Below are 15,685 nucleotides of genomic sequence, written 5' to 3' on the forward strand. Positions count from 1 at the left end.
CTACCCTGTATCCTGAGACTGTGACCCCTTGTGCTAGACCCCCCCAGCCAGAGGAAACATCATCCCTGCATCCAGTCTGTCCAGTCCTGTCAGAATTTTATACGTTTCAATCAGATCCCCTCTCATTCTTCTAAACTCCAGTGAATACAGGCCTAGTCGACCCAATCCCCCCTCATATGACAATCCTGCCATCCCAGGAATCAGTCTGAAAGATGACACCTCTGACAGTGCAGCACTCTTTCAGTACTGGCATTTGGAAAAGGATCGAGAATGAGAGAGCACAGATTTAAAATGATTTGCGAAAGAAGCAATTGCGATGTGAGAAAAAATATTTTCACACAGCAAGTGGTTCAGGTCTAGACTGTACAGCCTGGAAGTGTGGTGGAGGCAGGTTCAATCGAGGCATTCAAGAGGGATTAGATGATTGTTTTGATTTAAATAATGTGCATGGTTATGAGGAAAAGGCAGGAGAATGGCACTGAGTCATAATCCTCATCCGGAGAGCTGGTGCAGGCAGGATGGGTCGAATAGTCTCCTTCTGCACTGTAATAATTCTGTGATTGAGTGTCAATTTAGATTCTGTACCGTTGCCTCTGAAGTGGGGCTTGAACCTGTGTCGGTCTGAGTCAAGAGGCAACAATGCTAGCCACAGTTGAGGAAAAGGTGTCTCTCCGCAGGTGGTTCTGATGCATTTTTAAGATCCCAATACTAACATATCTTAGTCACAACAGGTGTTCAAAACTTTGACGCTAATGACTGTAGGCAGGCAACCTGTTATCCAGAGAGCTGGAGGCGTGAAGTTAACTAACCCGGTCACCCACAAAGTGTCCCTGTGCCCTCCAGAGGGTCTCCCTGATGGTTGAACAAATGCTGTGACTGTACTGTCTGTACAATGTGAACACTGACTCTCTAGTTGCGGTATGCGGCTTGGTTAGCTCAGTTGGCCAGAAGGCTAGAGTATGGTGCAGACTGACGCCAATGGTGTGGGCTCGGTCCCCACACAGGATGTGGTAGTTGAGGAAGCTTGCCTCCTTGCATCATGTTCGCTGCAGAGCGGTGATCCTCAAGCTATGCAACCAGCTGTCTGATGCCTTTGGCCCCTTGTGAACGATGGCTAATTACCAGCTAGTTGCCATGTAAATGCACCTTTTAAATCACAAGAGCAGCCACATCCAAATAGTACTTCGGTATCTGTGAAGCATATTGGGGCTGTGCTGAGTGTCTGAAAGGCACCTGTATGACTGCTAAATCTTTAAGAAATTATGGAACTCTTTACAAACTTGCACAATGTATTGTGCCAGCATCAATCTTTCATCACCAGCAAACTTTAATCAGAAGGCATCTGTTTCCTGTTTTTTAATTTGTCCAGAGGCTGTCAGCAAATTCAGTTATGTTGTTGTAATCTAGCACGTCAATTGCAATTGGGGCTTTTCTCTCTGGTACGTTGGAAACGAGCCGGCTAAAGAATACAGTAGCAAAACATTTATGGTAATATTACCAGGAATTGAACTAACGTTTATTTGAAGCACTGTTGGCTGCGACTCAGAGTAGCATTCTCAGGTCCGTCTAGAAAGTTGTTGCTTCAAGTCTCACCCTAGAGACTTGAGCACAAAAACCTAGGCTGACACTCACAATGCAGTCCTGAGAGGTGGGGTGTGGGGGGGGACCGCACTGTCGGGCGGGTGGCCCTGAGGGGAGGGGGGCACCGCACTGTCGGGGGGGCTGTCTTCCAGATGAGGTGTCTTCTCTGACTGTAAATGATCCCATGGCCACTATTTTGAAGAGCCTGTGTGGGAGCTTGCTGTGCATAAATTAGCTGCTGTGTTTCCCACATTGCAGCAGCAACCACGTTTCAAAAGTGTTCCATTCGCTGTAAAGCGCTTTGAGATGTTCTGTAATATATTTTACAGCCACAGGACTGAAAGTCTTTGTTTAAGAGTCAGTGAGGTTTGTGGAGTCTCAGATAAAAACAACAGGTTTCCTTCCCTAAAGGAACCACTAGGATTTTTACAAAAATCAAACTGCTCCATGGTCACTTTTACTGAGAGCAGCTTTTTATTTCCAATTGTTCTTTGAACTGAATTCTCATGCTGGAATTTAAACTCACGTTCTCTGAAATATTAATCCAGGCCGGTGGATTTCTGGATCAGGAACATTAAAACTACAATATTGTACCCCTGTCATGTTGCATAAGTAAAAGGATTTAACTTTCAGGAACACTTAAGGTGTAACTAGGTGTAAACAGGAAGCGACTTGAGTTTGTTTTGCTGCTAATCTTGAAGAGCATTGAGAAAGTGCTAACGTTAACACTTTTGCTTATGGAGGCTCGAAGAGGCCGGTTAGATTATATAAAATTGAAAAATATGTTTGGGGCATTTTTGAGGGAAAAATATTTGAATATGTTCTCAGTTTTTATTGGTATGACTTCCAGGTTCTAATTATTCTAATGGTTCTCGTGTTTAAATTGTTAAGCTACTTGCCTGTCTATAGAGCAGCTCGCATTTATATAGAATAAAAACAGAAAGTGCTGGGAAGACTCAGCAGGTTCTGGCAGCATATGTGGAGAGAGAGAGAGAGAGACAAAATTAACATTTTGAGCCCAATGTGACTTTTTCAGAGCTTGCATTTATACAGTGTTTTTTACCTTCCTGTGATGTCTTGGGATGGTAATCAGGCAAAAGAAACTGACACCGAGCCAATGACGAAGATGTTAGGAGGTTAAAAGCTGTTTAGACAAGTAGAACAGAAGTGGCTTGAAGGAGGAGAGAGAGGTAGGAGGGCAGAATGGGTTAGGAGTGAATTCTATAAGGAAAGGCAGCTGAAGATTGCTAATGATGGAGCGAAGAGCGTCCCTGATTTTCAAAAGGTTGTGGAGATTACAGGAGGTGGGGAATGGTGAGGCTGTGGAAGGACTTGAAAACGAGGGTGAGAATTTTTAAACTGCTACTTTGCTGGACCAGGAGCCACTGTAGATTGACAAGCATAGGGGTAAAGGTTGAATGGGACTTGGTGCGAGTTAGGATGTGGGCAGCATAGATTTGGAAGAGCTGAAGTTTATGGAATGTGCAAAGTGGTAATCCAGCCAGAAAAGTGTTGGAAGAGTCAGAGGTGCAAGATACTGAAATCTGACCTGGATCCTTAACATCTTGCAATTGTTAAAAAAATATCCATTCATGGGATGTGGGCGTCGCTGGCTAGGCCAGCATTCATTGCCCATCCCTAATTGCCCCTTGAGAAGATGGTGATGAGCTGCATTCTTGAACCGCTGCAGTCCATGTGCTGTTAGGGAGGGAGTTCCAGGATTTTGACCCAGCGACAGTGAATGGGCACAATCGTCGGTGAATCTGGTTCGGTGAAGAAATGGATGGAGGTGGTCAGAACCCAAGTAGAATAAGTAAAACCGTGGAGAATTTACTGTGGCCATTGGATTGTAAAGTGCGTTTGTGTGGGGAAGAAACCATTGTCCATCTCTGAACGAGGGCAGCAAGTAGGAAGATTAAAAAGATGTTACATTTAAATTAAAAACAAAAAATGCTGGAAATACCCCTATGCTTGCCAACCTACAGTGGCTCCTGGTCCAGCAAAGTAGCAGTTTAAAAATTCTCATCCTTGTTTTCAAATCCTTCCGCGGCCTCACTGTTCCCCACCTCCTGTAATCTCCACGACCTTCTGAGGCGTCTGCACTCCTCTATGTCTGGCCTTTTGAAAATCAGGGACACTCATCGCCCCACCATTGGTGGTCACATCTTCAGCTGCCTTTCCTTATAGAATTCACTCCTAACCCATTCTGCCCTCCTACCTCTCTCTCCTCCTTTAAGATATTCCTGTTCTGTTTGTCTCAACAGCTTTTAACCTCCTAACACCTTTGTTAGAGACAGAAACCGAGTTAACGGTTCAGATTGATAACCTTTCTTCAGAACTCTTGTTCTGACTCACAGCTTTTGTTATGTTTAAACGTCCATATTTGTAGATATGAACAGTATAGTTTAGCTTGGTTGGAAGCACACTTGAGTCAGATGGTTCTGGTTGAGCACACAGGAAAAGAAAGACTATGGCACTTTTCATGACTTCAGGCCTTCCCAAAGTGTTTTTTTCAAAAAACTCAGTGACCACACTTCAAAAGTGCTTCATTGGTTGTAAAGCACTTTGAGATGTCGTCTGGTTGTGAAAGGCACTATTCAAATTCACTGTGTAAATTCAAGTTTTTCTTTTCTAAAAGTGCTTTACAGCCAATGAAGTACTTTTGAAGTAAAGTTACTGTTGTAATACAGAAAACACAGTTGCCAATTTCAACTCAGCAAGCTCCCACAAACAGCAATTTGATAATGACCAGGTAATCTAGTTTAGTGATATTTTTGAGGGTCACATATTGCGCAGGACATTGGGGTAGAATGCCCTGTCCTTCGAGATAGTACCATGGGATTTCTACACCTGAGAGGTCAGTATAGAACTGTCTCAGTGCACCATTAGGAGCGTCAATCTAGGTGACCAATGAAAGAATTAATTAAAATTCACTTTTTTGTTTTACAAATGCAAAATACTGCAGATGTTGGAAACCTGAAATTAAAACACAAATTGGCAGAAACACTCAGGAGGTCAGGCAGCATCTGTGGGGAGAGAAACCAAGTTGATGTTTCCAGTCAATGATCTTTCATCAGAATAGGAAGATGTTGCAGATGAATGGCTGTCTTTTAACAGTTCTGGGAGAATTAGAGAGTGATTTTAAAACTTGAAGCTCCACAATTTGATGAGGAAATTGTGATGATGGTCTTAATTCTGCAGCATTTTAAAAAAAGTCATTAGTTGATGAAGGAAAGGAACATTTTGCAGGGCTATGGGGAAGAGTAGGAGGAGTGGGACTAATTGAATAGCTTTTTCAAAGAGCCAGCACAGGCTCAATGGGCCAAATGGACTCCTGTGCTGTTGTGTCTTAATGCCACCTAAGGGCCCTGATTCAACTGGAACTTAGTCAAGAAGAATCAATCACACGTGATCCATCACATAGTGTCAGTAAGGTTTTAGAGACATACAGCTTCTATGATTTAGTATGAAGCTGACACTGTTTTGCTGCTTTTTAAAAAAATAAAGTTAAGCACAGTAAATAGATGCTTTGGGAGAAGAGTCATTGAGCCTTTTAAAACAGGACCTTTCATTTGTTTTGTGCTTTATTTCAGGACATCCTAGGATATTTTAATTTCCTTTGGAACGCAGACAGTGCAGCTATGCTGCCATTCTGTGCAAACTAAGATCCCATAGACAACGAGGAGATGAATGTCCAGTTAATCTGTGTAGATTGGGGGAAGAAGGTTGACCAGGAGAACTCTCCTACTCTTTGGATGTTGTTGCCTGTCCACCTGAACAGGCAGTGGGCCCTCTATTCATTGTCTCATCTGAAATGCAGGACCTCCGCCAGTGCAGAACTCCCTCGGTATTGCGCTGAAGTGTTGGCCTGAGTTGTGGGCAGAGATAAGTATATGTATATGTGTGTGATATATATATATAGTTTCTCTTTACTCCTCTGACAGGTTACCATGGCGATGATTGGTGGCTCTGCAGCATCCTTCCCAATCACTAATCACACAAGGGAGAGAGTAACTGTGGCTAAGCTGACGCTGGAAAATTTCTACAGTAATCTGATCGCACAGCATGAAGAGAGAGAAATGAGGTAACATTAGGAGACCACTTGGCCTCTCTCACCTGTTCCACCATTCAATAAGATCATTGTTGACCGGCACAGTGACCCCCATTCACCTGTCTCCGCACCATATCCCCCTTGATACCTTTTACCGAACAAAAATCTATCAATTGGGTCTTGAGCTCTTTTGCGAGAAAAGAGTTCCAGTTTTCCACTGCCTTTTGTGTAGAAAATGATTCTTGAAATCACTCCAAAACAGTCTGGCTCTAATTTTATGATTATATCCCCTCATTTTGGATTCCTCACCAGACAAAATAGTTACCCCTTATATGTGGTATCAAATGAAACAGTCACTTGGTAGTACAGAACCTGAATCTTACTGAAAAGACAGACATGTTGCTGAAGCTTTTTGTCTTGCACTCATCAGGACAAACACAAGAATGCCAAATTTCAAACAATCGCAACAATTTATACTCCATGTCAATGCCTCAGGCAATCGGAGCCTACTTGCTAACCAATCAGCACCCTTTCTCTCCTGTAGTATAAATTGTTGTGATTGTTTGAAATTTCGCATTCTTGCATCTGTGTAAGATGAAAAACTTTGGCAGCATGTCTCTCTTTTCAACAATATCCTACCAAATGTTTTTTTCATTTAAAACATCTATTTCTGCCCTATGTTATTGTCTATTCTCTAGTTTGAAAAATTTATCCCTCCCTATTTCCCCCACCTGAGATATTGGACACGTGGGGTAGACTTGTGTCACGCGTGCTTGATGTTTTTAATTTAAGTCCAGTGGCCAGAGTTGAAAGTGGAAACCTGAGGATGGGTAAACAGCCTGGAGTCACTGCACCAACTTTTACTGAATCAGTGTGGCCTCCACCATATGCAGAAACTCATCACCATGTTTTAGCAACTCCAATTCAACCTAAGAAACACATACCTGTTTGTAGGGTTTCTATTTGCCTCAGAGTCTGCACCCGCTCCTAGGAACAGGAGACGTTTATTTAGCCTCTCGAGCCATACTTTGTCATTCAATTGGGTCAGTACGTGAACTCCATTTACCTGTTTGATCCATAATTTTTGATACCTTTGCCCAACAAAAATTAAGCTCAAATCTTGAAGACTCCACCTGGAGTTCCAGCTTTCCATTATCCTTCCCGATTTCCCTCCTCAATGGCCCCACTCTAATTTGATGCCCCCTTGTTCTTGATTTCCCTCACCAGACAAAATAGTTTCTTCGTGTGGAATCCTTCTAATCTCTACAGGGTCGTATTCCACTTGCCCCAGCGAAGGCTGAAAGGTCCCCTGCCCCCAATGCTATGTGTGTGTGTGTGCGCGTGTCTTCTTAGGAACAGGAGGATACCATTCAGGCTGTCGAGCCTGCTCCGCCATTCAATACTTCAGTGCCTTATACCCACACTATCCCCATAACCCTTTATGTTTTTGGTAATCTGAAACTTATCAATCTTTGCCTTAAACATTCTCAATGACTGAGCTTCCATGACCCTCTGGAGTAGACACTTCCAAAGATTCACAGCCCTCTGAGTGAGGAAATGCCTCCTCATTTCGGCCCGAAGTGGCTTCCCCCTTATTGTGAAATTGTGCCCCCTGCTTCTAGACACCCCAGCCAGGGGAATCATCTTACCTGCATCTACCCTGTCTATCCCTTTAAGCATTTTGTAGGTTTCAATGAGATCACCTCTCATTCTCCGAAATTCTAGAGAATGCAGGCCCAGTTTCCCCAGTCTCTCTTCATAAGACAGTTCCGCTATCCCCGGAACAAGCCTGGTGAACCTTTACTGCACCTCCTCTAAGGCAATAACATCCTTTCTGAGGTAAGAAGACCAGAATGCACACAGTACTCCAGGTGTGGTCTAACCAAGCTTCTATACAAATGATGTAAGACTTCTCTACTCCTGTACTCAAATCCTCTTGTGATAAAGGCCAACATTCCATTAGACTTCCTAATTCCCTACTGCACCTACATGTTAGCTTTCAGTGACTTATGGACAAGGACACCCAGGTCCCTTTGTACATCTATGCTTTCTAATCTCTTACCATTTAGGAAATACTCTACACATCTGTTCCTTCTACCAAAATGGATAACCCCTCATTTTTCCACATTTTATTCCATTTGCCATGTTCTTGCCCCCTCACTAAGTCTGCCCAAATCCTCTTGTAGCCGCTTTACATCTCCCTCACAACACACATTCCCGTCTAGCTTTGTATCATCCGCAAACTTGGAAATATTACGTTTGATCCCCACATCCAAATAATTGATATATATTGTGAACAGCTGGGGCCCACGTATTGATCCTTGTGGTACCCCACTAGTCACAGCTTGCCAAAGCGAGAATGACCTGTTTATTCCTGCTCTCTGTTTTCTGCCTGTTAGCCAATCCTTAATCCATGCCAGTATATTACCTCCTGTCCCATGTGCTTTTATTTTGCTAATCAACCTCCTGTGGGGGACTTTATCAAAACCCTTCTGAAAATCCAAGTGTACTATGCCCATCAGCTCTCCGTTATCAATTTTGTTAGTAATATTCTTAAAAAAACTCCAATTTTGTCAAACGTGATTTTCCATTTGCAAATCCATGCTGACAATACCCAATCAGATCATGATTATCCAATATCCACTTATCACATTTTTTATATTAGATTCTAGCATTTCCCCTACTATTGATGTATGGCTAACAGACCTGTAGTTCCTTGTTTTCTCTCTGCCTCCCTTCTGAAATAGTGGGGTGATATTTGCTACCTTCCAAACTTCAGGGACCATTTCAGAATCTAGAATTTTGGAAAATGATCACCAATGCATCCACTTTCTTTCAACACTCTGGGATGCAGACTATCAGGCCCTGGGGATCCAGCAACCTTCAGACCCATCGATCTCTCCAATACAGCCTTCTTTCTTATTCTAATTTCCTTCAACTCCACATCCTCCCTAGTCCCGTGGATCTCTAAATCTGGGAGATTTCCTGTATCTTCCTCAGTGAAAACAGACACAAAGTAATCATTTAGCTTTTCTGCTATTTCTCAATTCCCCATAATTAATTCTCCTGGCTCTGCCTGAAATGGACCCACATTTGTCTTAGCTAAACATTTCCTTTTTACACACCTATAGAAGCTTTTACAGTCTGTTTTTATGTTTTTTGCTAGGTTGCATTCAAATTCTGTTTTCCCTTTACCAGTTTCTTGATCTTCCTTGGCTGTATTCTTAAATCCTTCCAATCCTCAGGTTTACTACTACTCTGGCAACTTTATAAGTCTTTTAATTTTATACAATCCTTAACTTCCTTTGTCAGCCACGGTTGACTGACATTTTTGGGAGAATGTATAGGGGCTGTAAGCTATGTAATAGTTGTTTGAAGACTATCCATTGCCTATGTACAGTCACACCTTTTATTGTATTTTCCCAATCCACCTCAGCCAATTTGTCCCTCGTGCCTTCATAATTTCCTTTATTCAACTTTAACACCCTTGCTTCAGAGTGAACAGCTTTACTTTCAAACATAATGTACACTCATCCCTAAAGGTTCTTTTACCACAAGGTTATTAATTAGCCCTTTTTCATTACATAATACTAGATCTAAAATAGCCAGTTCTCTAGTCGGCTCCTCAACACACTGCTCTGGAAAAGCATCCCTAACGCACTCCAGAAACTCGTCTTCCACAGCATTATTGGCAACTCCAACCAATGTCTGCTGCCCTTTGCTGTTTCTTAGCTCCATCCAAACAGATTCCACACATTGTCCTTCTGATCTGAGATCCTCCCTTACTAATGCACTGATCCCATCCCTTATTATCAGCGCAACTCCACCTCCTTTCCCTCCATGTCTGTCCTTCCTAAATGTCGAATATCCTTGAATATTCAGCTCCCAGTCTAGGTCACCATGCAGCCATGTTTCCGTAATGCCAATTATATCACACCCATTTACCTCTATTTGTGCCTTTAGATTATCTACCTTACCTGAACGTGCACAGCATGCCCAATACAGTGCCCTTAACTTTGTCTTTTTGACATCACTCCACATTCGAAGCATACTCAATGCTCTACTTTGTTTCTCCTGCCTCCTGGCCTCACTACTACTTCCTGTTGTCAACTTTACTTTCTTCCAACGTGGGCCACCCCTCAGGTTCCCACCCCCCGACAGGCTAGTTTAAACCCACCCCAACAGCTCTAGCAAATCTCCCTGCAAGTATATCAGTCCCAGTCCTGTTAGGATGTTACCTGTCCAGCTTGTACAAGTCCCACCTGCCCCAGAACTGGTCCCAATGCCTCCGAAATTTGAAACCCTGCCTCCTACACCAGTTCTCCAGCCACATATTTAATCGATCAATCTGCCTATTCCTAATCAAGCAATCTACCTATTCCTATGCTCACTAGCATGTGGCACTGGGAGTAATCCTGAGATTTGTGCTCCTGAGGTTCTGCTTTTTCATTTCCAACTCCCTGAAACCTGCATTTCAGGAACTCATCCCTCTTCCCACCTATGTCATTGGTACCAATGTGGACCACGACGCCTGACTGTTCACTCTTTCCTTCCCCACCCCTCAAAGGATGTCCTGCAGCTGCTCTGTGACATCCTTCACCCTGGCACCAGGGAGGCAACACACCATCTAGGAGTCATCTTTACTGCCGCAGCCACCGATGGTGCCACAGTCTTGGCTCTGGCTGCACTCCCCTGAGGAACCATCGCCCTCATCAGCATCCAAAATGGAAAACCGATTAGCAAGCAGGATAGACTCGGGACTCCTGCACTACCTGCCTGGTTTTCTTAGACTGCCTGGTGGTCACCCATTCCCTTTCTGGCTGTACACTTCTGACCTACGGTGTGACCACCTCCCTAAACATGCCATCCACATAGTCCTCTGCCTTGCGGATGCACAACAGGGATTCCAACCGCTGCTCAAATTCCAAAGCCCAAAGCTCAAGCTTGTGCAGCTGGTGACACTTTGTACAGATGTGTTTGTCTGGGACACATGGTATGTCCATGACTTCACACATACTGCAGAATGTGCACTCCAATTGGCCAAGCTGACCTGCCGTCCCATAACTCTAAAAACTATTTATTACACTTGGGGTGAGTAGAATAAATTACTGGTAATTTAACTTTACTACACCTACGCTAACTTTATCTTATTTTGATTTACTTTTATTACTTTATTTAACTTTGACTTGATTTAACTTTTAAGGAACACTAGAAATAGGGAAGTACTGAAATCCAAGTAGCTTCTCCTTTTTATAAATGATACATTTTTCTAGTTTTAAGCTAGTTAATCACGCTCCCTAACAGCAGCGTCTCACCAGCCAACGAATTTAGTTTTCCTGTGATGTCACTCCTGGAATTTTTCAAACTCAGCCTGCGGCCCAAGTAGAGGTGTCCCTCACAGGTCCGTCTGTCTCCGCTCCCGGAAGGTGGTATATTCTTCCACCAGCCCATCTGCCCATTGGATCATCAGTTTGTAGGGCTACGAGTAATTGAGTCCATAAGAATCCCAGCCTCACGTGAGATTTCTGCCCCTCCAGGTTGCTTAGGGAGCCAGAGTGACTGCCCTGAACCACTGGGACTTGGATTGTCCAGATACCAAGCTACAACTTGTGCTTGGTGTCACCTCTGGATTCATGGGAAATCCCCTTTTACTTCAGAAAGCTGCAGGTTCTAGTCCCACTGCCAAGGCTCAAAAGCAAAAAATTCTTGAAGCTCCCTATACAGCACTGAGGGAGTGCTGCACTGTCAGAGGTTCTGCCATTCAGATGAGAAATTAAATCTGGGCATCATCAACTCTCTCATGGATGTAAAAGATGCCATGGTACTATTTCAAAGTTGTTAAGAAAGACTCCCTGGTGTCCTGACCAAAATTTATTCCTCAACCAAAATTATAAAAATGTATTATCTGGTTATTTGTTTCATTGCTATTTGTGGGATCCTGCTGTGTGCAAACTGACTGCTGGGTTTCCTACAAAACACTGAGTACACTTCACCAGAAGGTACTTGATTACCTGTAAAGTGCTTTGTGATATCCTGTGTAAATGCAAGTCTTTCTCTTTATTTTTTGCTTTTTTTTCCTCCCCTGCTTGCTCTATCTCTCTCTCACTCTCTATCTCTCTCTCTATCTCTCTCCCTTCTTTCTCTCCCTTTTCATCAAACGCTCAGTGGTGGGATATTCTCTCCAGTGTTAACCCTAATCTCCTTTGTAACACAAAAAGCAGGAAAATCCAACCCGGCCAATTACTTCCCCATCAGTCTACTCTCCATCATCAGTAAAGTAAATGGAAGGGGTCATCATCAGTGCTATCAAGTGGCACTTGCTTAGCAATAACCTGCTCACTGATGCTCAGTTTGGGTTCCACCAGGGCCGCTCAGCTCCTGTCCTCATTACACCCTTGGTTCAAACATGGACAAAAGAGCTGAATTCGTGAGGTGAGAGTGATTGCCCTTGACATCAAGGCAGCGTTTGACAGTGTGGTATCACTGGAGTCAGAAATCAGGGAAAACTCTCCACTGGTTGCAGTCACACTTAGCACAAAGGAAGATGGTTGTGATTGTTGGAGGTCAATCATCTCAGTTCCAGGACATCACTGCAGGAGTTCCTCAGGGTAATGTCCTCAGCCCAACCATCTTCAGCTGCTTCATCAATGACCTTCCTTCCATCATAAGGTCAGAAGTGTAGATACTCACTGATGATTGTGCAATGTTCAGCACCATTCACGACTCCCCAGATACTGAAGCAGTCAATGCCCAAATGCAGCAAGACCTGGACAATATCCAGGCTTGGGCTTACAAGTGGCAAGTAACATTCGCGCCACACAAGTGCCAGGCAATGACCATCTCCAATAAGAGAAAATCCAACCATCGTCCCTTGATTTTCAATGGCATTACCATCACTGAATGCCCCACTATCAACATCCTTGGGGGTTACCGTTGACCAGAGACTGAACTGGGCTAGCCATATAAATACTGTAGCTACAAGAGCAGGTCAGAGGCTAGGAATCCTGCAACGAATAACCCACCTCCTGACTCCCCAAAGCCTGTCACCATCTACATGGCACAAGCCAGTAGTGTGATGGAATACTCTCCACTTGCCTGGATGAATGCAGCCCCCACAACACTGAAGAAGCTGGTCACAATCCAGGACAAAGCAGCCCACTTGATTGGCACCACATCCACAAACTTTCACTCCCTCCACCACTGACGCACAGTAGCAGCAGTGTGTACCATCTACAAGATGCACTGCAGGAATTCACCAAGCCTCCTTAGACAGCACCTTCCAAACTCACGATGACTACCAACTAGAAGGACAAGGGCAGCAGATAGATGGGAACACTTCCACCTGGAAGTTCCTCTCCAAGCCACTCACCGTCCTGACTTGGAAATATATTGCTGTTCCTTCACTGTCACTGGGTCAAAATCCTGGAACTCCCTTCCTAACAGCACCGTGGATGTACCTACGCTGAATGGACTGCAGGAGATCCAAAAAGGCAGCTCACCACCACCTTCTCAAGGGCAACTAGGGATGGGCAATAAATGCTGGCCCAGCCAGCGAAGCCCACATCCCCTGAATTAATAAAAAAAACAGTTAGTTAGTATGGATGGGTGTGTGCACATTACTATCTATTTACTTGTGGTTTCACTTGTTTGATAAGCAGGAGGTGGAGAAATGCTGATGGGACAAGACGCTGGGGAGGAGTCCAGGCTGTGGTTTTAGCTGATGTTAATGACGGTTTGAGGTTTGGAGTGTGTCAGCAGCAGGGCTGGCTGTTTGCCCAGGGGTGGAGTACAGACAGAGCCAGGTGTCAAGTGAACTTCTTAAATCTAATCAAAGGTTTGCTGAGGCCCAAAGCCTTTCTATCAAGTACAAGCATAAGTTAACGAACATGAATACGCTCCGATTGCCTGGATTAGTGAGGCTCCAACAACACTCAAGCTCGACAACATCTAGGACAAAGCAGACGGTGTGATCAGCACCCTATCCACCACCTTCAACATTCACTCCCTCCACCACCGACGCACAGTGGTAACAGTGTGTACCATCTACAAGATGCATTGCAGCGAATCACCAAGGCTCCTCCGCCAACACTTTCTACCTCTGCGATCCCAGCCACCAAGAAGGACAAGGGCAGCAGACACACTGGAACATCACCACCTGCAAGTTCCCCTCCAAGTCACTCACCATCCTGACTTGGAAATATATCGGCTGTTCCTTCACTGTCGCTGGGCCAAAATCCTGGAATTCCCTCCCTAACGGCACTGTGGGTGTACCTACACCACACGGTCTGCAGCAGATCAAGAAGGCAGTTCACCACCACCTTCTCAAGGGCAATTAGGGATGGGCAATAAATGCTGATGCAACTAGCAAGGCTCACATCCTATTAAACAAGCATAAAAGAAACACTGTGCATACCTTACCTACCCAGCTCATCACCATGCCTTGGGCCCTTTGAGCACATGCAATGTCCTTGCACGCACTGTAACACAGGACTCAGATCCCAGTGAGAAGATGTTTTAAAAGAGAAAACAAAATCTGGAAAAGGTTACAGGTTTTGCAAGTGGTCAGTTGGCTCCAAGAGAGAAACAAAATACTGCTGGAAATCTGAAATAAAATATTGGAAAACACTGACCCAGCAGTATTCGTGGTGAGAGAAAGAGGTAACATTTCAGCTCGATGACCTTTCGTAAAACTGGAAATCGTTAAGGGATGTGACACGTTTTAAGCAAGTACAGAGGCAGGGGATGGGTAAAGAACAAACAGGGAAGTTTGTGATTGGGTGGAAGGTAGGAGAGATTAAATGTTAAAAGGGACGATGACTACAAAAGGAATTACACTTTTTCCCTGTCTGTAACATTTGTAACCATTGCAAACCTGGCAGCTTGAAATGAGAGACTTGCTTTACTTGCCTCACTTGGCAAGCTGGCACGCTTGGGCAATGAGTGTATTTTTCTCATTCCTTCATGAGATTCTGTCTCTAGCTCCATTATACCTAATGGTGCAAGCCATGGCTCTGTGGGTCGAACTCCTACCTCTTGAGCTCAAAACTCTGTAGGTTCAAGTCCCCCTCCAGAGACTGGAGTATAATCAGAGCTGACACCTCAATGCAGTGCTGGGCGAGTGCTGCATTGTCAGAAGTGAACCATCTTTTGGGTGAGACATTAAACTGGGACCCTGTCTGTTCCCTCGAGTGAATGTAAAAGATCCCATGACAATATTTTGAAGAATAGCAGGGTGTTGTCCCCTAACCCTATGAATTCTTAAGCCTCCCCACCTCACTTTCTTCATTTAAGACATCCTGAAAAGCGAACTCTTTGACCAAGCTTTTGATTGTCTGTCCCAATATCACCTTCTGTGGCTCGATGTCTAATTTAATTTTATAAATGATGTTGGGTGTAAGAGTTTAGGATATTTAACCTTGCTGAAATTAATTCCTGGAATTTGTTACCTTTGTTTCCCTATCCTGTTGTGAACGTTATTCTGATGAAACATAATTTAACATATTTTGTGATCAGACTTTTCTTCCTATCAGCTCATAGGCTGCCTTGCATCTAATTCAGTGTCTCATTCAGAAAAAGGTGTTTGTTTCTCTTGGAGTCTTTTCTCTGATGTTAATCCTCAACTGGACCATTCATCTTCTCTTGGGTAATAGTTCTGTCCTAGTCTGTCCCTTTTTCCTGTGGCTGCTGGTTAAGTCGTCAATAACTTTTGTTCTGCTGTTTAGGCTCTGTGATCATGTTACTTTTGGCTACATGATGTCATGTTTGGGCTGGTCTGAAATGCGATGTGGGATCAATTAATGACTTCTGGGTGTTTTGAATGGGATTTGTGGAATTATTTCCACTATTGAATCTGTAGATACAGCCGTGGGGGATATGGTTCACTAACTGTTCCTGTGACTCCAGAGACCACAACTATGGTAATTGCTCAATGGGAGTTTACAAAGCTCGGAAAAGGTCCTTGTTTATTGGAACACTGAAGCAGACACAGGAATTGGTAATGTAGGCCCATTCACACCTCGCCCCTAATGTTCACTGACCTACATTGGCTTCTGG

At 44.0% G+C, this 15,685-nt stretch overlaps 1 protein-coding gene across 5 annotated transcripts in view; it reads left to right on the forward strand.

The window, feature by feature from the left end:
• LOC121293204 (serine/threonine-protein kinase 38-like) overlaps nucleotides 1-15,685 on the forward strand; it is a 113,246-nt gene that overhangs the window by 36,304 nt on the left and 61,257 nt on the right. For 3 of the 5 annotated variants that reach the window (XM_041216021.1, XM_041216019.1, XM_041216020.1), the window contains one exon: nucleotides 5,526-5,665. The exons of 1 other annotated variant lie outside the window; for it this stretch is intronic. In XM_041216021.1, coding sequence (XP_041071955.1) covers nucleotides 5,532-5,665 — 134 coding nt within the window. In that variant the 5' untranslated portion in view covers nucleotides 5,526-5,531. Of the gene's footprint in view, nucleotides 1-5,525; nucleotides 5,666-14,228; nucleotides 14,291-15,685 lie in introns of those variants that run through there. One more of the 5 variants, XM_041216024.1, reaches the window with a different exon arrangement.

Source organism: Carcharodon carcharias, chromosome 21 (assembly GCF_017639515.1).
Source record: "Carcharodon carcharias isolate sCarCar2 chromosome 21, sCarCar2.pri, whole genome shotgun sequence".
In the NCBI taxonomy this organism is placed as follows: Eukaryota; Metazoa; Chordata; class Chondrichthyes; order Lamniformes; family Lamnidae; genus Carcharodon; species Carcharodon carcharias.